The 22,247-nt window shown below is 44.4% G+C and overlaps 1 protein-coding gene across 1 annotated transcript in view; it reads left to right on the top strand.

The window, feature by feature from the left end:
* LOC111954794 (uncharacterized) overlaps positions 1-21,833 on the top strand; it is a 114,267-nt gene extending 92,434 nt beyond the window's left edge. The window contains exons 2-3 of the mRNA XM_023974706.1: positions 20,500-20,826; positions 20,883-21,833. Of these exons, the coding sequence (XP_023830474.1) occupies positions 20,500-20,826; positions 20,883-21,833 (1,278 nt within the window). The remainder of the gene's footprint in view (positions 1-20,499; positions 20,827-20,882) is intronic.
* The last annotated feature ends 414 nt before the right edge of the window (positions 21,834-22,247 follow it).

The raw sequence follows: 22,247 nt of genomic DNA, 5'->3' as shown, positions 1-22,247 counted from the left end.
TTCTCAGGTCTGAAGTCCTGACATAATGGTGTTCTTCCCTTCAGGGGGAACAGGATACTGAGGCTCATACTGTATCTCTCTCTACCTGACACAACACTTCCTGTCTGCAGGAGCTCCAAGACAATTGCTTTGTTTTCCACTGCTAGAGAGGACAGAGACAGAGTATGGAGTCCACTAGAGAGGAGAGAGAAAGAGATAGAGAGTGGGGGGGCGGTGAAATCCGCCGTGTCAAGAAATTTGGGGAGTCATTTGGGGATACAAGTTGCCGCTTTTGCTCCATTTAAAACAAAGCAATGTTTAAAACGAAAAGACTTGACTCTGACTTTAATACTCTAAATGACCTTAGCATCACTAGAAGGTTCAATATAGAATTTGATCCAGCTGCTTTAAACAGCCAGATTTCCTACAGATCGATACGGGGATGATGATGGCTTTTGGCTCTTTCCTGCTTGTTTCGTTTCCAGTGATTAGTGGACTTAGAGTTTGCAGAGTGTGTTTAATAGTTTAACTTTTTCTGACTTACTTTATATAATTGTCTTAATGTCTTTCCCCCAGACAGAATGTTATTATTGGAAAAAGTCAGTGTAAAGTGCCTCACAATGTCTGTCCCCGAGGTCCCGCATGGCTGTATTGTTTTCCTTGATTTATTTGGCTTATGTGAAAAATGATGGGTTTTCCTGCATTCATTCAATTATTTGTCCAAAACGTAAAATTCATGCTCTTAACACAGATTATAAAGGAGGACAATTTATAGCATCAGACTCACAGGGAAATATGGGCTTAAATACAGACTCCACTGTGATGGAAAGAAATAATAATACTTTTTGGACACAATTGTCCCCCAAAACCCATAAAAAAGCACTATTATTTCCATCATTTAACATTGATGAATGGCACCACAATCGAGTCAATTTGAAAGTGAGCGGCCATTTCTAGCTAGCCATATTTCACAGAAATAATTGTCCCTTTTTCAATATACTTTTTTGTCATTGGTACCTCTCTGTGCCATATCCTTTTTCTTGTAATAACCTTCCAAGAGTGGGTTTTGATTAATTAAGGGTGCGCAGAATTATCAATGGTGATTGTGTAAGGTAAGCTCGTGCTCTAAATGGGAGGAGTTCTGGAATGGAACCCCAGTGTACTCTGATAAATATAATTGGCAGATTCTGATTATTTTATTTACCAGTGATTCTCAAAGAGCACATAAACCGCTACCACAGTGTCAAAATAATGAATTGTTGGCTTTGATAAGGGGGATATCAGAGCTCAGAGCTCAACAACACAGAGCAAACATGGAGAGACGAGCAGCGGGAGTTTTGAATACTTATCATTGTCTGGATGGTCCGAAGTAGATGAATTATCGCTTTTATTTGGCACCCTGTGCCCACATTGGATCTGGTTAACTGAGTGCAGAGAATATTGGCGAGACAAAATAAATATTACGTATGTAAATATGCTTTGTTTTGTTTTTGTTGTGTTTTTTTCCTCTCCTGGCTTCCCTCAAATAGTTTAATTTATAACACAAGACTTAATTGGGCATCAAAGTGTAGCCTGCTTGAAGCCTATAGATGTCCTCTTAGCTCAACGAACCACTTAATAAAACAACAAAACTTTTCTTTGATTGTAAGTGCAGAACAGATCCACTGAGGCATTAGAGCCCTCATTATCATCTTCTGAAACCAGACTATTCATGTAAATTACATCTGTATGATTGTCAAATCTTCATCAGATACTTTGCCATGTGAAAACTTTTGCATTCTTCTGGTTTCTTAAGGGCTCAATCCTGCAGGTCTGTGGACTGGAAACAAGTGAGCTGAGGTTTTTAGAAAGTATTTTTCATTCGGATTGAGACTTTCTCTGAGTGCCTGTTTGTAAAGTTTTCTTACTTACGCAGCAGAGAACATCAATGATCCATTTTCTCGGGAAGCGGGAATTGGCATCTTAGAAACTGTCCAAGTCTGCTGCTTCTGCATTGACTGAAATGTCACTCCAAAGAAGCAGTGTTTGTTTAATGGGCTCCCGAGTGGCGCAGTGGTCTAAGACACTGCATCTCCGTGCAAGTGGTATCACTGCAGTACCTGGGTCGAATCCAGGCTGTGATTGGGAGTCCCAGAGGGTGGTGCACAATTGGACCAGGGTTGTCTAGGTTTGGCTGGGGTAGGCTGTCAATGTAAGTAAGAATTTGTTTGTAAATTATTTGCCTATTTAAATAAAGGTAAAATTAAAAAAACTGATTTCTCACTGTTGTATTTAATTAGAACCATACACTCTCTAAACATAGCTGAGAGTCTTTGAAAGCAGTTGATGTCGGTCCAAATCCAGTTAAAGGGGAGGAGTATGATGATAATGCATAGTAAGAAAAAGTCAATTGCTCACAAAAGTGTCTGTCTCTAAAAGTGTTATCCCTGCCATTCAAGTCAGGTAGCAGTGTATTACTGTATAGCCATTATCAGCAATGCATTCATCCATTCTTACTCACTTGGATTATCCAAGTCAGTTCATAGACGTGAACTGATTCACTATGTCTTTACATTACACACAGACGGGTCTTTCAGTTCTTTACACCCCTGTGAATACCAACCTGCTAAAGTCATTAAAGCCTGGGAGATTAAACCGTTCCAGGTCTCAACAATCTGACGATTTAATAGTGATCTATAAAAATGGTGTTTGGAGCTCATGGGGAGAGGGGCTAAGACAGCCCGGCGTGCCCGAGGAGACTCAGTGGCTCTGGGGTTGAGAGAAGGCGTCTGGAGGACCGTTGTTGGGCTAGAGCCAGGAGACCAGTATAGTATACCACTGGCTAGGCAGACTAGCTGTGTGTGTCTGTCTTTGTGGGGCTCCCGAGTGGTGCAGCGGTCTAAGGCACTGCATCTCAGTGCTAAAGGTGTCACTACAGACCATGGTTTGATTCCAGGCTGTATCACAACCGGCCCGTGATTGGTAGTCCCATAGGGCAGCGCACAATTGTCCCAGCGTAATCTGGGTTTGGCCGGGGTAGGCCGTCATTGTAAATAAGAATTTGTTCTTAACTGACTTGCCTAGTTAAATAAAAAATAGGCTGTTTTTCTTCTTTGGCTCTCTTTCTCTTCAATGTTTTTTCTTTCTTACTTTCTTTCTTTCTCTCTCTCTCTCTGTGTCTCTCTCTCTTTCCCTAATCAAGTGAAGGATTGAAGCAGACACCTAACACTGTGTTAGAAAGAAGTTATAAATATACAGAGTGACTGACAGGTAGTAGTATAGATAGGGGTGGTTTCATTAAATGTAGTCACACACACACACAAACATGCACACACGCACACACACACACAATTAAAAGTTGCAGAGAGAAGGAGCTGTAAAAAACTATCACTCTTACTCAAGCGGATAATATCTCTTAAAGGGCGACTGCGCTTCCTGCTTTGGAGGGTTTTGATGAAATGTTAGTGGCCATGACTGAAGCCAAACAAGAGTTGTGTTGGGGGTGTGGTTTGATGTGGGTGTGTTATGTTCGCATGTCATACCCTGGCAGGTAGTGTTGTTTGTCACTTCTGAGTCACCGTAGCAACAACATAGGCATTTCTTCAAAATAGTAACTTCCTTAAAATAGTCCAAATTAATCTAAGATAAACCAAGAAATCTGTAACTAATTTAGACGCTTTTGCAGAAGAGGTCTTATTCGAGCTAAGGTGTTTCGTGCAGTATTTCTAAAGTAAAAGAATGTGCATCAAAAACTAGTGCACTATCGAGTCGGGAAAGTTTGGCTGCATACTCAGGACTGATTTCTGAGAACAATAAGATTTACAGCTTCATCATCTGCAAGCTGTCAAACGATCGTAAATAAAGCACAAGCTACACGCTGTTAATCAGTGCCCAAAATGACTTGCTAACTGGCTATGTTCCYACTCTGTGTTTTGTCAATGAAGCTAGCAAGTAGGCCTAGTAGCTAGCAGGCACATTGAGCAGCCAGATGCTGGCAAATGCCTGGGTTATGGAAAATGTACCATTTGCAGTTGCGATACAAGTGCGCTCTGATCGTCTCAATTACAKGTTTTGCCAAAAAAGTGGCAGACTCAAGTGATTTACATTATCAAACACATCAGCAAGTGACAGCAGACTCCATGCTGAAAAGGTAGAGGCCCCTGAAGCTGGCAAGCAATTTAAGACATTCAGCTAATTAATTAATGGTTAACACACTGAGACAAGGGAAATGTAACACTAATGTTTCCACACTGAAGAGTGGTGAGAGTCCCCCTCCATGTCTGCAGAGCTGCCCGTTCATAATTAGTGTCCAATTTTGGCACCTTTGTTTAATATTGTTTAATAATCCAATATGGCGTAGCTGTCAGACGTCTTTGTCCTTTGTCTTGTCGTGTCCCATGTACATATCTTTTTATATATTTTTCTTTGCATATATTTTTTATATTTTTCTAAACCTCAACTTCAAAATACTCTCCTGCAACCCGCCTCACGCAATGTGGTGTGGATCTGTTTTTTCTAAAGTATTTTTATTTACCTTACCGGAATCCCCCAACAGAAGCTAGCCAGCTCACTAGCTACTAGCTACTAGTCAGCTAACCACTGCTAGCGGTCATCAGCTAACATTTAGCTCGGAAAGCTCTCGCCAGTTTGTACAATGCGACTCATACCAGAGCATACCGGACCTATTTTCTCTCCATATCCACGGATTCCTACCGCAAGCTCTGAACCTTTTCACCGGATCATAGCAGCTAGCTAGCTGCAATCCGAGTGACTACTCCTGGCTAACATCTGTCCCGAAGAAAGCACCAATTAGCCTGGAGCTAGCCCATGCTAGGCCCATTCTCCCGGCTAGCTGAAGAGGCCCATCAGCCACTCCTGGGCTACAATACCCGGACCCCTTCTACTACAGTACCCGGAATCCTTCARGACTGGACTACCGACGTAACCTGCTCGAGGGGGTACTCAACTGGCCCCTACACCGTGACGTCCCCTGAATGCCCATCTGCTAGCCTGCTAGCAGCGGCCCGATAGCTGCTAGCCACGGCCAATTTCTTGGGCCTCTATACCTATTTTGCCAATTAGACTTGGACCCCTCTGCTACTCGGAACCCTACTAATCCATCACGACTGGTCTATCGACGTCACGGCACGCGGAGGCTAAAACAGACTTTCCTCCATCGCGACGTCCTTCTAAGGCCCTTCTGCTAGCTTGCTATCCCCAGCCTGCTAGCTGTCTGAATCGCCGTATCTCCAGCCAGCCCAACCACTCACTGGACCCCTATGATCACTCAGGTATGCATGCCTCTCCCTAATATCATTATGCCTTGTCCATTACTGTCCTGGTGATTATTGTCTTATTTCARTGTAGAGCCTCTAGCCTTGCTCAATATGCCTTAACCAACCATTTAGTTCCACCTCCCACAAATGCGGTGACTTCACCTGGTTTAAACGTCTCTAGAGACAATACCTCTCTCATCACTACTCAATGCCTAGGTTTACCTCCAATGTACTCACATCCTACCATACCTTTGTCTGTACATTATGCCTTGAACTTATTCTATCGCGCCCAAAAACCTGCTCCTTTTACTCTCTGTTCCGAACGTACTAGACGACCAGTTCTGTTAGCCTTTAGCCGTARCCTTATCCTACTCCTCCTCTGTTCCTCTGGTGATGTAGAGGTTAATCCAGGCCCTGCAGTGCCTGGTTCCACTCCTACTCCCCAGGTGCTCTCATTTGTTGACTTCTGTAACCGTAAAAACCTTGGTTTCATGTATGTTAACATTAGATGCCTCCTCCCTAAGTTTGTTTTATTCACTGCTTTAGCACACTCTGCCAACTCGGATGTCCTAGCCGTGTCTCAATCCTGGTTTAGGAAGACCACCAAAACCCCTGGAAATTCCATCCCTAACTACAACATCTTCCGACAAGATAGAACTGCCAAAGGGGCGMTATTGCAKRCTACTGCAGAGATAGCCTGCAGAGTTCTGTCTTACTATCCAGGTCTGTACCCAAACAATTCGAGCTTCTACTTTTAAAAATCCACCTTTCCAGAAACAAGTCTCTCACCGTTGCCGCTTGCTATAGACAAACCTCTGCCCCCAGCTGTGCCCTGGACACCATATGTGAATTGATTTCCCCCCATCAATCTTCAGAGCTCGTGCTGTTAGGTGACCTAAACAGGGACATGCTTAACACCCCGGCCATCCTACAATCTAAGATTGATGCCCTCAATCTCACACAATTTATCAATGAACCCACCAGGTACKACCCCAAATCCGTAAACACGGGTACCCTCATAGATATCATCCTAACCAACCTGCCCTCCAAATACACCTCTGCTGTTTTCAACCAAGATCTCAATGATCACTGCCTCATTGCCTGCATCCGTAATGGGTCTGCGGTCAAATGACCACCCCTCATCACTGTCAAACGCTCCCTAAAACACTTCAGCGAGCAGGCCTTTCTAATCGACCTGGCCCGGGTATCCTGGAAGGATATTGACCTCATCCCGTCAGTAGAGGATGCCTGGTTATTCTTTAAAAGTGCCTTCCTCACCATCTTAAATAAGCATGCCCCATTCAAAAAATGTAGAACCAGGAAAAGATATAGCCCTTGGTTCTCTCCAGACCTGACTGCCCTTGACCAGCACAAAAACATATTGTGGCGTTCTGCATTAGCATCGAARAGCCCCCYTGATATGCAACTTTTCAGGGAAGTTAGAAACCAATATACACAGCCAGTTAGGAAAGCTAAGGCTAGCTTTTTCAAGCAGAAATMTTCATCCTGTAGCACAAACTCAAAAATGTTCTGGGACACTGTAAAGTCCATAGAAAATAAGAGCACCTCCTCCCAGCTGCCCACTGCACTGAGGCTAGGAAACACTGTCACCACCGATAAATCCACTATAATTGAGGATTTGAATAAACATTTTTCTACGGCTGGCCATGCTTTCCACCTGGCTACCCCTTCCCCGAACAACAGCCCTGCACCCCCCACAGCAACTCGCCCAAGCCTCCCCCATTTCTCCTTCACCCAAATCCAATCTGGACCCCTGCAAATCAGCCGGGAGAGACAATCTGGACCCTCTCTTTCTAAAATTATCAGCCAAAATTGTTGCAAACCCTATTACTAGACTGTTCAACCTCTCTTTCGTACCGTCTGAGATTCCCAAAGATTGGAAAGCTGCCGCGGTCATCTCCCTCTTCAAAGGGGGAGACACTCTAGACCCAAACTGCTATAGAGCTATATCTATCCTACCCTGCCTTTCTAAGGTCTTCGAAAGCCAAGTTAATAACAAACAGATCACCGACCATTTCGAATCCCACCGTACCTTCTACGCTATGCAATCTYGTTTCAGATCTGGTCATGGGTGCACCTCAGCCACGCTCAATGTCCTAAACGATATCACAACCGCCATCGATAAGAGACATTACTGTGCAGGCGTATTCWTCGACCTGGCCAAGGCTTTCGACTCTGTCAATCAGTCTATCACAGTGCCATCCGTTTTGTCACCAAAGCCCCATATACTACCCAGCACTGCGACCTGTATGCTCTCGTTGGCTGGCCCTCGCTTCATATTCGGCGCCAAACCCACTGGCTCCAGGTCATCTATAAGTATTTTCTAGGTAAAGTCCCGCCTTATCTCAGCTCACTGGTCACCATAGCAGCACCCACCCGTAGCACGCGCTCTAGCAGGTATATCTCACTGGACACCCCCAAAGCCAGTTCTTCCTTTGGCCTCCTTTCCTACAGTTCTCTGCTGCCAATGACTGGAACGATCTGCAAAAATCACTGAAGCTGGAGACTCATATCTCCCTCACTAGCTTTAAGCACCAGCTGTCAGAGCAGCTCACAGATCACTGCACCTGTACATAGCCCATCTGTAAACAGCCCATCCAACTACCTCATCCCCATACTGTAATTATTTATTTATCTTGCTCCTTTGCACACCAGTATCTCTACTTGCACATTCATCTTCTGCACATCTACCATTCCAGTGTTTAATTGCTATATTGTAATTACTTCGCCACCATGGCCTATTTATTGCCTTACCTCCCTTATCTTACCTCATTTGCACACACTGTATATAGACTTTTTCTACTGTATTATTGGCTGTATCTTTGTTTATTCCATGTGTAACTCTGTGTTGTTGWATGTGTCAAACTTCTTTGCTTTATCTTGGCCAGGTCACAGTTGTAAATGAGAACTTGTTCTCAACTAGCKTACCTGGTTAAATAAAGGTGAAAATATATATTTTAATAATAAATATTACTGTCTCTTTCCCATACTTGACAGACAGACTGGGAGGAGGCCTCCTTCTTTGTCACTCAAAACACTGCACAGTACTCAATGTACTGTGCTTGATAATAGCCTAAAACAAAAGGTTTTATGTGTAGCTAACTTACCCATCATGGGTGGCAAAAGTGATCCACTCTTTATAAAATACCACAATTCAACAATCCATTAAGTCTAGGACCCTTTTTCTTTAGGGTCTTACAGTCCATTAATGTGCGATTCAATCTTTATGAACATTTGAAATAGAAAAACCCAGTACTGAAAGTGAATAGATCATTATTATCACGGTCAATAATAACATCAATTATACTTTTGTCTTGCTGCTCATTCAATCTCATGCTGACACTATAATATATGTGAACTCCTGGAAATATGGCATTCATTTCCTTTTTATACAATATCCTTTATTTCAGAGGGAAGCCCCAACTGCTCTGTTGATTTGTCTGTTTTCTGAGGAAAAGTTGAGACCCTGTCAGACATTTACCATGGGATCAATTTCGCCTGGCGCTGTAGGTACATAACTCACTGGATAATGGCTACAGAGGAGACGTGAGGCATTATAGACCTCCTCCCCTTTCCTCTCTCTCTCTCTCTCTCTCTCGCTCTCTCTCTCTCTCTCTCTCTCTCTCTCTCTCTCATTCCATTCTTTCTGCCCTCGCGCACCGGACCTCATTAGGCTATCACTAGGATGAATTAGCTGGATTGCTGCACAAGTGAATAATCGCGGTCTAAAATACGTCATCCTGGTGTTTATCATTAATTGAGGAGGGATTGATCGCTGCGAGGCGTGGTGGAAGAAGGAAGCAAAGCCTGGTTTGTCTGGAAGTTGGCAGGCTCACCGCTCGATTGATGCGAGAGTCTGCCTGAGTGTTGAGTAGGAACACCTCACTGACCCACCTCACACACCCTCCCGAAGAAGTCRGCAGGAAGGAGTGCCTGCTGACAATTTATTAACACCCTTTTCTAGTGCGATCGACACTGTTGCTTCACTCCCCACCTGCACACAAAGTAGGACGTGAACTCTGAAGATAATCACACATTTATACCTCACAGAACTCCTTCTGACAAGTTGTTGTTGACACCTACCAGTATTGACCAGCATCTTGGTTCTCCTCATCAATCATTAGTATAAGTGCTTGACCAAGGCTCCGTCAGTGTGTTGGTTACACTWACTGTAAGACAACACAACACAGAACAACACGAGTAAACATCCTTACTTGGGTTCGTAAGCTATYCTGTATGCTATGATTACAACACAGTGCTAACCCAGACTCAGCTCTGGTCTACAGACTCCTTACCAGCCTGAATAAGTCAATATCAACCAGCCGCTGGTTAAATGAAACCCAACTCTTACCCCCGAAGTCTGCCTGGAAAATATTAGCYACCTCTCTATGGCCCACCTGTCAGCCAGTTGCTCTCTTAAATTTTTTTTCGTTCTACACCAGCATAACATGCCAAGACACATTTATCACCGTCTTAATCTGCATGGAATAGGGCACTTTTTATGACATAGTTAGGGTTACCATGGTGAGAGAGGGAGAGCAGCGCAGGGCTGGATGGTTGGACTGTCAGCTTCAATTAAGCCAGTAGCTCTTCAGTTGCCTGCCATGAACACACAAGCCCAGACCAGTGGCGGTTAGTGCCGTTCAAGATTAGGGAGGATGAATACTTTGTTATGAGCATGGTCTTATTTCTATTACAGCATATTGGATGACTGTCATTTATATTCCATTCACCCAGTTCAATGTAACATCGTTCGGTTTAAGCTACTACATGACTCTCGAATTTGCCCCATACCCATCATGAGGTTGTTTGTATTTGTATTTATTATGGATCCCCATTAGCTGTTGCCAATGCAGCAGCTACTCTTCGTGGAGTCCAGCAAAACTAAGGCAGTTAAACAATTTTACAAGCATTACAATAAATTCAAGAGATTGAATGAGCTACAACAGATTTCACAACACATTAAGTGTGTGAACTCAGGCCACTACTCTACTACCACATATCTATACAAAATCCGTGTGTACGTGTTTGTATGTTATCATGTGTGTGTATGCATGTGCCTGTGCCTGTATGTGTGTCTTTTCACAGTCCCCGCTGTTCCATAAGGTGTATTTTTATATATTTTTTAATCTGATTTTACAGCTTGCATCCGTTACTTGATGTGAAATAGAGTTCCATGTAGTCATGGCTCTATGTAGTACTGTGCTCCTCCCATTGTCTGTTCTGGATTTGGGGACTGTGAAGAGACTAGTGGCATGTCTTGTGGGGTATGCATGGGTGTCTGAGCTGTGTGCCAGTGGTTCAAACAGACAGCTCGGTGCTTTCAACATGTCAATATCTCTCACAAGTACAAGTAGTGATGAAGTCAATCTCTCCTCCACTTTGAGCCAGCAAAGATTGACATGCATACTTAATGTTAMCTCTCAGTGTACTTCCAAGGGCCAGCCATGCTGCCCTGTTGTGAACCAATTGCAAATTACTGAAGTCCCTCTTTGTGGCACCTGACCACACGATTGAACAGTAGTCCAGGTGCCACAAAACTATGGCCTGTTGGACCTGCKTTGTTGATAGTGCTGTTAAGAAGACAGAGCAGTACTTCATTATGGATAGACTTCTCCTCATCTTAGCTACTGATGTATCAATATGTGATTATTTTCCAGATACTGGGCGTATGTCACGCGTCACCACTTCACAGGAGCGGCATTTGAAKGTAAACTTTTGGCCAGATATGCCTTCTGGAACATGTGAACTTTCATGTGACTTACTAACAAACTTGTATGTCATCTGTTAATACAAATGAAATTGTTAAATTACGAGCCAAGTTGGTTTAGCCACGGAAAAAGTTAGCAACRTTCCCGCTAGCCATGATTGGCTGAGAAAATGAATGGGCTGGACATGCCGAGAGATTCAGATTGGTCTGCCATGTATTTTTTTTAAACAGTGGTTAGAGCGTTGGGCCAGTAACTGAAAGGTTGCTGGATCAAATCCCCGAGCTGACAAGGTAAAAATCTGCGTTCTGCCCCATAAACCACTGTTCCCCGGTAGGCCGTCATTGTAAATAAGAATTTGTTCTTAACTGACCTGCCTAGTTAAACGAAGGTAAAAAAAAGTGTTGCTCTCCACTTCCTGGAGGACTGAGTTGTGGAATTAAAGTATGATAGCTAAGGAGACAGAGAAAATTATGGCGTTTGATTGCAAATATACAGATGGAGTCAAAAAGAGAACACCTGTCTCCGGATTACATCTTCAAACTAAGGGCAATCATGGCAACCGTGACAGGGAGGTAGAAGTGTCCATCCATGTACACGGGTAAGAGAGTATAGATAGCTACATTTTCAGATATGACACGTTTCTAGTTTAGTCAGAAAGTCCTTTTCATTTGAAGTAAAAGTGTACTGTTAGCTAGCAAGCTAATGTTAGCTGGCTGGCTAGCTAACTAATGTTATGTGTATGATCTGTGTAGTAATATTATTCGTATATCAGAGCCATTTGCATTTTTAGTTATTAATAACCTCTTAAGGATCGTACCCTTTTTTTCAATTTTCACCTAAAATGACATACCCAAATCTAACTGCCTGTAGCTAGCTCAGGACCTGAAGCAAGGATATGCATATTCGTGATAACATTTGAAAGGAAAGGAAATATAACACATTCGATCTGGTAAAAGATAATACGAACAAAAAAACATGGATTTATTTTTGTTTTTTTGTTCCATCATCTTTGAAATGCAAGAGAAAGTCGATACTTTCAGGTAGGCCACCAGATGGCAGCAATGTGTGTGCAAAGTTTCAGACTGATCCAGTGAAGAATTACATTACTARACAATATTTTGTATCAAGTCTGCAAGGAATTTGCCCAATTGTGCCGAATTGGTCAATTCAAATCAAATCAAATCACAATGTATTAGTCACATGTGCCTAATACAACAGGTGTAGACCTTACAGTGAAATGCTTACTTACAAGCCCTTAACCAACCGAAAAATAAATAAAAGTAACAAGAGCAGCAGTAAAAATACAATAGCGAGACTATATATAGTGCGGGGGCACCGGTTAGTCGAGGTAATTGAGGTAATATGTACATGTACAGTTGAAGTCGGAAGTTTACACACACCTTATCCAAATACATTTAAACTCAGTTTTTCACAATTCCTGACATTTAAATCCTAGTAAAAATCCCCTGTTTTAGGTCAGTTAGGATCACCACTTTATTTTAAGAATGTGAAATGTCAGAATAATAGTAGAGAGAACAATTTATTTCAGCTTTTATTTCTTTCATCACATTCCCAGTGGGTCAGAAGTTTACATAGTAATTGAGTGTATTGGGTAGCATTGACTTTAAATTGTTTAACTTGGGTCAAACGTTTCAGGTAGCCTTCCACAAGGGTGAATTTTGGCCCAATCCTCCTGACAGAGCTGGTGTAACTGAGTCAGATTTGTAGGCCTCCTTGTTCGCACACGCTTTTTCAGTTCTGCCCACAAATTTTCTATAGGATTGAGATCAGGGCATCGTGATGGCAACTCCGATACCTTGACTTTGTTGTCCTTAAGCCATTTTGCCACAACTTTGGAAGTATGCTTGGGGTCATTGTCCATTTGGAAGACCCATTTGCCACCAAGCTTTAACTACCTGACTGATGTCTTGAGATGTTGCTTGAATATATCCACATAATTTTCCTAACTCATGATGCCATCTATTTTGTGAAGTGCATCAGTCCCTCCTGCAGCAAAGCACCCCCACAACATGATGCTGCCACCCCCGTGCTTCATGGTTGGGATGGTGTTCTTCGGCTTGCAAGCCTCCCCCTTTTTCCTCCAAACATAACGATGGTCATTATGGCCAAACAGTTCTATTTTTGTTTCCTCAGACCAGAGGACATTTCTCGAAAAAAGTATGATCTTTGTCCCCATGTGCAGTTGCAAACCGTAGTCCGGCTTTTTTATGGTGGTTTTGGAGCAGTGGCTTCTTCCTTGCTGAGCTGACTTTCAGGTTATGTCGATATTGGACTCGTTTTGCTGTGGAAATAGATACTTTTGTACCTGTTTCCTCCAGCATCTTCACAAGGTCCTTTGCTGTTGTTCTGGGATTGATTTGCACTTTTTGCACCAAAGTACGTTAATCTCTAGGAGACAGAACATGTCTCCTTCCTGAGCAGTATGACGGCTGTGTGGTCCCATGGTGTTTATACTTGCATACTATTGTTTGCACAGATGAACGTGGTACCATCAGGAGTTTGGAAATTGCTCCCAAGGATGAACCAGACTTGTGTAGGTCTACAGCTTTTTTCTAAGGTCCTGATGATGTCAAGCAAAGAGGCACTGAGTTTGAAGGTAGGCCTTGAAATACATCCACAGGTACACCTCCAATTGACTCAAATGATGTCAATTAGCCTATCAGAAGCTTCTAAAGCCATGACATACTTTTCTGGAATTTTCCAAGCTGTTTAAAGGCACAGTCAACTTCTGTCTCTTATACACATCTAGATGTGTATAAGAGACAGGTAAACAATTGTTGGAAAAATTACTTGTGTCATGCACAAAGTAGATGTCCTAACCGACTTTGCCAAAACTATAGTTTGTTAACAAGAAATTTGTGTATCGGTTGAAAAATGAGTTTTAATGACTCCAAACTAAGTGTCTGTAATCTTCCGATTTCAACTGTAGGTAGAGTTATTAAAGTGATGATATCAACAGAGAGTAGCAGCGGTGTAAAAAGGGGGGGGTAATGCAAATAGTCTGGGTAGCCATTTGATTAGATGTTCAGGAGTCTTATGGCTTGGGTGTAGAAGCTGTTTAGAAGCCTCTTGGACCTAGAATTGGTGCTACAGTACCGCTTGCCGTGTGGAAGCGGAGAGAACAGTCTATGACTAGGGTGGCTGGAGTCTTTGAKKATTTTTAGGGCCTTTCTCTTACACCGCCTGGTATAGAGGTCCTGGATGGCAGGAAGCTTTGCCCCAGTGATGTACTTGCCCGCACACACTACCCTCTGTAGTGCCTTGCGGTCGGAGGCAGAGCAGTTGCCATATCAGTCAGGATGCTCTCGATGATGCAACTATACAACTGTATTCTCCTGAAGGGGAATAGGTTTTGTCGTGCCTCTTCACGACTGTCTTGGTGTGTTTGGACTYTGTTAGTTTGTTGGTGATGTGGACACCAGGAACTTGAAGCTCTCAACCTCCTCCACTACAGCCCCGTCGATGAGAATGGGGGCGTGCTCGGTCCTCTTTTTCCTGTAGTCCACAATCATCTCCTTTGTCTTGATCACTTGAGGGAGAGGTTGTTGTCCTGGCACCACACAGCCAGGTCTCTGACCTCCTCCSTATATTCTGTCTTGTTGTTGTCGGTGATCAGGCCTGCCACTGTTGTGTCATCGGCAAACTTAATGATGGTGTTGGAGGCGTGCCTGGCCATGCAGTCATGAGTGAACAGGGAGTACAGGAGGGGACTGAGCAGGCACACCTGAGGGGGCCCTGTGTTGAGGATCAGCGTGGCGGATCTGTTGTTACCTACCCTTACCACCTGGGGGAGCGGCCCGCCAGGAAGTCCAGGATCCAGTTGCAGAGGGAGGTGTTTAGTCCCAGGGTCCTTAGCTTATTGATGAGCTTTGAGGGCACTATGGTGTTGAACACTGAGCTGTGAATAGTGAATATGAATAGCATTCTCACATAGGTGTTCCTTTTGTCCAGGTGGGAAAGGGCAATGTGGAGCGCAATAGAGATTGCGTCATCTGTGGATCTGTTAGGATGAAATTCAAATTGGAGTGGGTTTAGGGTTTCTGGGATAATGGTGTTGATGTGAGCCATGACCAGCTTTTCAAAGCACTTCATGGCTACAAATGTGAGTGCTACGGGTCGGTAATCATTTAGGCAGGTTACCTTAGTGTTCTTGGGCACAGGGACTATGGTGGTCTGCTTGAAACATGTTGGTATTACAGACTCGGACAGGGAGAGGTTGAAAATGTCAGTGAAGACACAATTGATACATTATCAAGTACATAACTGTAGAGAAGATACAAAATGCTACGGTAATAAAAAATGTAAGTTTACACATTCCCAGGAATGTCATACTTGATGGATAATTAGCTTATACACTAACTTTCACACATKTWGATGGCCGGGCGGGGTGGGTGTGGAGCCAGAGACAMCAGTGGGTTCAAACTGTGGACCTCAGTTCCCACACTTGAATATAAAATGTATTTTATCAAACAAAACTATGTTACATTTTATCTCTGGGACCCTCAGGATGACAAATCAGAGCAAGATTACTGAATGTACACTACCGTTCAAAAGTTTGGGGTCACTTAGAAATGTCCTTTAAAATAACATAAAATTGATTGTAAATACAGTGTAGACATTGTTAATGTTCTAAATGACTACTGTAGCTGGAAATGGCAGATTTTTTATGGAATATCTACGTAGGCATATAGAAGCCCATTATCAGCAACCATCACTCCTGTGTTCCCATGGCACGTTGTGTTAGCTAATTGAAGTTTATAATTTTAAAAGGCTAATTGATCATTAGAAAACCCTTTTGCACTTATGTTAGCACAGCTGAAAACTGTTGTCCTGATTAAGGAAGCAATAAAACTGGCCTTCTTTAGACTAGTTGAGTATCTGGAGCATCAGCATTTGTGGGTTTGATTACAGGCTCAAAATGGCCAGAAACAAAMAACTTTCTTCTGAAACTCGTCAGTCTATTCTTGTTCTGAGAAATGAAAGCTAATCCATGTGAGAAATTACCAAGAAGCTGAAGATCTCGTACAACTCTGTGTACTACTCCCTTCACAGAACAGCTCAAACTGGCTCTAACCYGAATAGAAATAGGCGTGGGAGGCCCCGGTGCACAACTGAGCAAGAGGACAAGTACATTAGAGTGTCTAGTTTGAAAAACAGACGCCTCACAAGTCGTTAGTAAAGATTGATTCTTCCTGGATTATGTAGGAGAGGCTTCCATTTAAAGAGCACCCTCTGGGTTCTTTTAGACAGGTAACTCTTTGTCCACAATATAGCAGGGGGTGTAAAGCCATAACACATAGGTTTTTCCAGCAGCAGACAATGATCGATAATGTCAAAAGCTGCACTGAAGTCTAACATGCTGACCAGACCGGACACGTCGCGTGCGCGAGCGTCGCAAAATAAATTTAGAAATACATGTTATTCAATTATTGCACCAACGCTGCTCTCGCGTGTCAACGAGCGTCTGCGATGCCAAGGGCTAAAAATGAAGTCGTTCCTATTTCTGACGCAGATCGCGCTGAAAGTCATCTCCTCATTGGTTTATAGAAGCAGGTACCCACGTGCCATCTCCTCATTGGTTATACCCAAGTGGGTGATTGAAAGACGAACTTTGTTGCCGGTTGTCGTGGTAATACAATGAAAGTTTAGATGCGATCACCATATAAGTTCAAAGATGAAAAAGCCTGGAAGGAGGAGAGATGACTAGAAACGATTCYGTTGGCCGTTTTATGTGTGGATTAATTGTCGGAGTAGAGGTCCTTGTGCATTTCAGGTAAAATAACAACTCAATGTTATATCCCAGGACAAATTAGCTAGCAACAGCAAGCTAGCTAAATAGGACAAATTAACGTTAGCTAGCAAGTGCAAGCTAGCTAGCTAAATTGCCAGACATGTTTAATGCTTTTCGACCTGTCCCCAAATTAATGTCATTGGTTCAGAGTTTGTTTTGATATTTTAACCTGCGTGTCGTGATCGCGTTTGGTGTGGGGGGGCAAATTACATTTATGCACGATAGCGCACGATGGCGCACTCGTGCAGCCGGTTTGGGTTCCGTGTAACAAAACATCCCCCACAGTSTTTTTATTATCAATTTCTCTCAACCAATCATCAGTCATTTGTGTAAGGCTGTGCTTGTTAAATGTCCTTCCCTATAAGCATGCTGAAAGTCTGTTGTTCATTTGTTTACTGTAAAATAGGATTGTATCTGGTCAAACACAATTTTTACTAAGTTTAAAAAAGTTTACTAAGGGTTGGTAACAGGCTGATTAGTCGGCTAATTAAGCCAGTAAAGGGGGCGTAATAACTTTTGCTTTCCTCCAGGCCTGAGGGCACACACTTTCGAGTAGGCTTAAATAGAATTTATGGCAAATAGGAGTGGTAATATCGTCCGTTATTATCCTCAGTAATTTTGGGTCCAAGTTGTCAGACCCCGGTCGCTTGTCATTGTTGATGGACAACAATAATTTTACAACCTTGTCTAAAAGATGTACGTTTATAACGTAGGTTGCCAGGCCAAGAGACAAATTGAAGTAATCAAGGTGACAGACAGTGACACATTAAGTACCTCTTTGCACACTCTTCTTTGCACACTCTTGCACACTCGCTGATCTAGGGTGTAATAATTAGTGGAACGTTTCTATTGGACAAATTCGTGTATGTCCATTCCCATTTCATTCCGTTTGCTTCCATTTAAGAAATGCTTTGCAACAGAATCGGTGGAATGAATAATCCACTGATCACCCACACACATAGTTCACTTTCATAGCAGCCAGATACAGCATCATCACTTTGCATACAGCATCACACACATACACACACACACACACACACACACACACACACCACTGCACCCCCCACAGCTTTATTGTTAGCCCTGCGAATCATGGAACCCCCCTACTTCTTGCGTTAGAGTGGAACTCGCCAAAATTCTATCAGTGAATCTGTCACTCCAATGGTAAGCGCAGGAATCGACCGTAGATGACCACAGGGAGTCATGGTCTCGTTAACCACAAAATCAACAGGGCCACTGGAAAATGGTACAGTACTGTAGATGCCATTTAAACCTAAAGGAGACATTACTATAAGAGAACATTGGGTGTGCGAAGGTGTTTATGTTACACAGTAACATACAAATTAACCAAATAATACAAAAAATGCACAGATACATTTTCATTTGTGAATGAATTGAAAAATTCCCCACAGAGCTTTTTCCCATGGCCTTTTTTAGAACATATAAATCAACTATAGGGCTACACACCTTCTGTTCCATCGTTCTAATCATGTTTCTCCTCATTACATGACTGCACACCGCCAGCCATATACTGTAAGTAGCACTCATTGATTTGGGATGCCTGCTTTGATATGTATGTACTGTACATGCTGCTCCTCATGCCTGTCACTGCAATCTCCATGTCTGTAAATGTAATCTCCATGTCTATAACTATAATCCCCATGTCTGTCACTGCAATCACCATGTGTTTCAATACAACCCCCATGTCTGTCACTGCAATCCCKATGTCTGTCACTGCAATCTCCATGTCTYTCAATGCAATCACCATGTCTGTCATCCTTGAGAAGTTTCTACAACTTGATTGGAATCCACCTGTGGTAAATTCAATTGATTGGACAAGATTTGGAAAGGCACACACCTGTCTATATAAGGTCCCACAGTTGACWGTGCATGTTAGAGCAAAAACCAAGCCATTAGGTCGAAGGAATTGTCCGTAGACCTCTGAGACAGGATTGTGTRGKGGCASAGATCTGYGGAAGAGCATCATGCTGTGGGGATGTTTTTCAGCTGCAGGGACTGGGAGACTAGTCAGGATCGAAGGAAAGATGAACAGAACAAAGTACAGAGAGATCCTTGATGAAAACCTGCTCTAGAGCGCTCAGGACTTCAGACTGGGGCGAAGGTTCACCTTCCAACAGGACAATGACCCTAAGCACACAACTAAGACAATGCAGGAGTGGCTTCGGGGAAAGTCTCTGAATTTGAACCCGATCAATCATCTCTGCAGAGACCTGAAAATAGCTGTGCAGCGACACTCCCAATTCAACCTGACAGAGCTTGAGAGGATCTGCAGAGAAGAATGGAAGAAAATCCACAAATATAGGTTTGCCAAGCTTGTAGCATCATACCCAAGAAGACTCAAGGCTTTAATCACTGCCAAAGTTGCTTCAACAAAGTACTGAGTAAAGAGTCTGAATACTTCTGTTAATGTGATATATATAAATTCGCAAAGATTTCTAAAAAACTGTTTTTGCTTTGTCATTTTGGGGTATTTATTGTGTGTAGATTGATGAGCGGAAAAAACGATTTATTCCATTTTATAATAAGGCTGTAACGTAAAAACAATTGAAAAAATTCAAGGGGTCTGAATACATTCCGAATGCACTGTGTTTGCGGTATGACACCATCTTGTTCGACAGATCGGGCCATCCCTTTACATATGAACTTTGTTGCTCGCCTCTTTTTTCTCTCTCACCCGCCATCTCTTCCTCCACCCGCATCTCCTCCTCCTGAGTGTGTGTACATGAAAGCATCCACAAGGGCATCCACCCACCCCTTCTCTCTCTCTCTCTCTCTCTCTCTCTCTCTCTCTCTCTCTCTTTCTCTCTCTCTCTCTCTCTTCCTCCTCCTCTCTTCTCTCTCCTCTTCTCTCTCTCTCTCCTCTCTTCCTCTCCCTCTCTCCGCTCCTCTCTCTCTCTTCTCTCTCTCTCTCTCTCTCTCTCTCTCTCTCTCTCTCTTCTCTCTCTCTCTCTCTCACCCTCACTCTCTGAACCATGCAGTGCTTTCAATTAGGATAGGTTGATGTTTCATTATGTCGACGCATTATGTGTGACATTTGTGGGTTGGAAATACGAATTGGAGCATTAACCAAACACAACTATTGACAATATGTAAAGAGGAGAGATGAAAACCCATTTGTTATGGACCAAAGATGTTATTATAAAATGCTAGAATAAATCCCTACGATCGACATTGTGCACAAAACCTGTGCAAGATCACAACAATAAAACAATTATTACCCATGGGTGGTCTGCACTCAATTAAATATCTGCTTGAGTTAGTTATGAATGGTAAAAAACTATTGGCTGAGGGAAAAGCCACTATCTGAATTTCTATCTCAACTCTCAGCCAGTGCACTGACCTGGATGGTGTGTGTTTTTATGTTTCCTCACATGGCTTTTACATGACTCTAGCTAATGGGATGGTCTAGATGGTACTGGAAGTAAACATGTTTCTGCTCGGTTGTGTTTGATTGGGAGATTAGAGAGAATCTTGATAATGAATTGTAAAACAAGTCCCTCAGAAAGGACAGTATCTCTACTTGTGTATATGACTACTCTTGACACACAAAATACAAATAGTTGTGTCAGTCACTGTCTTTCCTATCTACCTTTAAATGATGTGAATAAGTTGCAGTTAGCTTAGCTAAGGGAGATTTAAAAGGTCATTAGATTGGCCTAGCACACACCCCGAAAAACCTAAATCAGTAATTGCTTTATAGTTTGCAGGAGGATTCATTCACCTAGCAGAGGCCAGTCCCCCGCAGGCAGAGGCCAGCCCCGCAGCAGAGGCCAGTCCCCCGCAGGCAGAGGCCAGTCCGCCTAGCAGAGTTACAGTCTGCCCTGTCAGAGGCAGTCCCCCCAGGCAGAGGCCAGTCCCCCGCAGCAGAGGCCATCCCCCGCAGCAGAGGCCATCCCCAGCAGAGACCATCCCCCGCAGGCAGAGACCAGTCCCCCGCAGGCAGAGACCAGTCCCCCGCAGGCAAGGCCAGTCCCCCCCAGGCAGAGACCAGTCCCCCCAGGCAGAGGCCAGTCCCCCGGCAGCAGAGGCCAGTCCCCCGCAGCAGAGACCAGTCCCCCCAGGCAGAGTTCCAGTCTTCCCTAGGCAGAGTCCAGTCCCCCCCAGGCAGAGTCCAGTCCCCCAGCAGAGACCGTCCCCCCAGGCAGAGACCAGTCCCCCCAGGCAGAAGCCAGTTCCCCCCCAGGCAGAGCCAGTCGCCCCAGCAGAGGACAGTCGCCCCGAGAGAATCCGCCCAGCAGTCCCAGCGCAGGGCAGAGCCATCGCCCTAGGCAGAGGCCAGTCCCCCCAGTCAGAGGCAGTCCCCCGCGCAGAGACCAGTCCCCGCAGGCAGAGTCCATCTTCCTAGCAGGTCCAGTCCCCCCCAGCAGAGTCCAGTCCCCCGAGGCAGAAGCCAGTCCCCCCCCAGGCAGAGACCAGTCCCCCCCAGGCAGAGCCAGTCCCCCCCAGGCAGAGGCCAGTCCGCCCCAGGCAGAGGACCAGTCCGCCCCAGGCAGAGAGACCAGTCCGCCCAGGGCAGAGTCCAGTCTGCCCTTAGCAGAATCCCAGTCTCCCCAGCAGCGGCCTAGATCCCCCCCGCAGCAGAGACCAAGTCCCCGCAGCAGAGGCCCAGTCCGCCCTAGGCAGAGTTCAGTCTGCCCTAGGCCAGAGGCCCAGTCCCCCGCAGGAGAGGCCAGTCCCGCCGCAGGCAGGAGGCCAGTCCCCCGCAGGCAGAAGGCCAGTCCCCCCAGGCCAGAGACCAGTGCCCCCGCAGGCAGAGACCAGTCCCCCCGCAGGCAGAGGCCAGCCACCCCAGGCAAGACCAGTCCCCCCCAGGCAGAGGCCAGTCCCCCCACAAGGCAGAGACCAGTCCGCCCCAGGCAGAGTCCAGTCCGCCCTAGGCAGAGTCCAGTCTGCCCTAGGCAGAGTCCAGTCTGCCCTAGGCAGAGGCCAGTCCCCCCCAGGCAGAGGCCAGTCCCCCGCAGGCAGAGACCAGTCCGCCCCAGGCAGAGGCCAGTCCGCCCCAGGCAGAAGCCAGCTCCCCACATCCTATTTTAGATGAATGTGCGAAGGTAACCGACTTTTTGAAGTTATTTGTTTGACAATCAGATTAGAACATCATAAATGGTTGTGTTCAWMGGACATTTAAAGGTAATATATTTTTACAGCTAAATTAAAGCAGAGCAGAGAGGGGCCTCAAGCGGAGAAATAATAATACAAAAATATTACTAGTATTATTATTTTTTATTATTCCTAGCTCACAAGGCCCCYTCTGCCTAATGGTAAGTCCGCCACTGGGCATACACTGCAGACTACAACACCTTTATATGGTAGCAGGGACAACTGAGACAAATCGATTGAGACACTTAGGTGTAATCTTGGCTTTACCATGACATATGGTTATGAGACATTCAGTCAGACTCTCCKACCCCTCCACCCCTTCCCTTTCATCACATATAGCTCTCGGACCAG

This window comes from Salvelinus sp. IW2-2015, linkage group LG30, assembly GCF_002910315.2.
Source record: "Salvelinus sp. IW2-2015 linkage group LG30, ASM291031v2, whole genome shotgun sequence".
In the NCBI taxonomy this organism is placed as follows: domain Eukaryota; kingdom Metazoa; phylum Chordata; class Actinopteri; order Salmoniformes; family Salmonidae; genus Salvelinus; species Salvelinus sp. IW2-2015.
The sequence above is the reverse complement of the archived record's forward strand: the minus strand, read 5'-3'. Positions and strand labels throughout refer to the sequence as shown.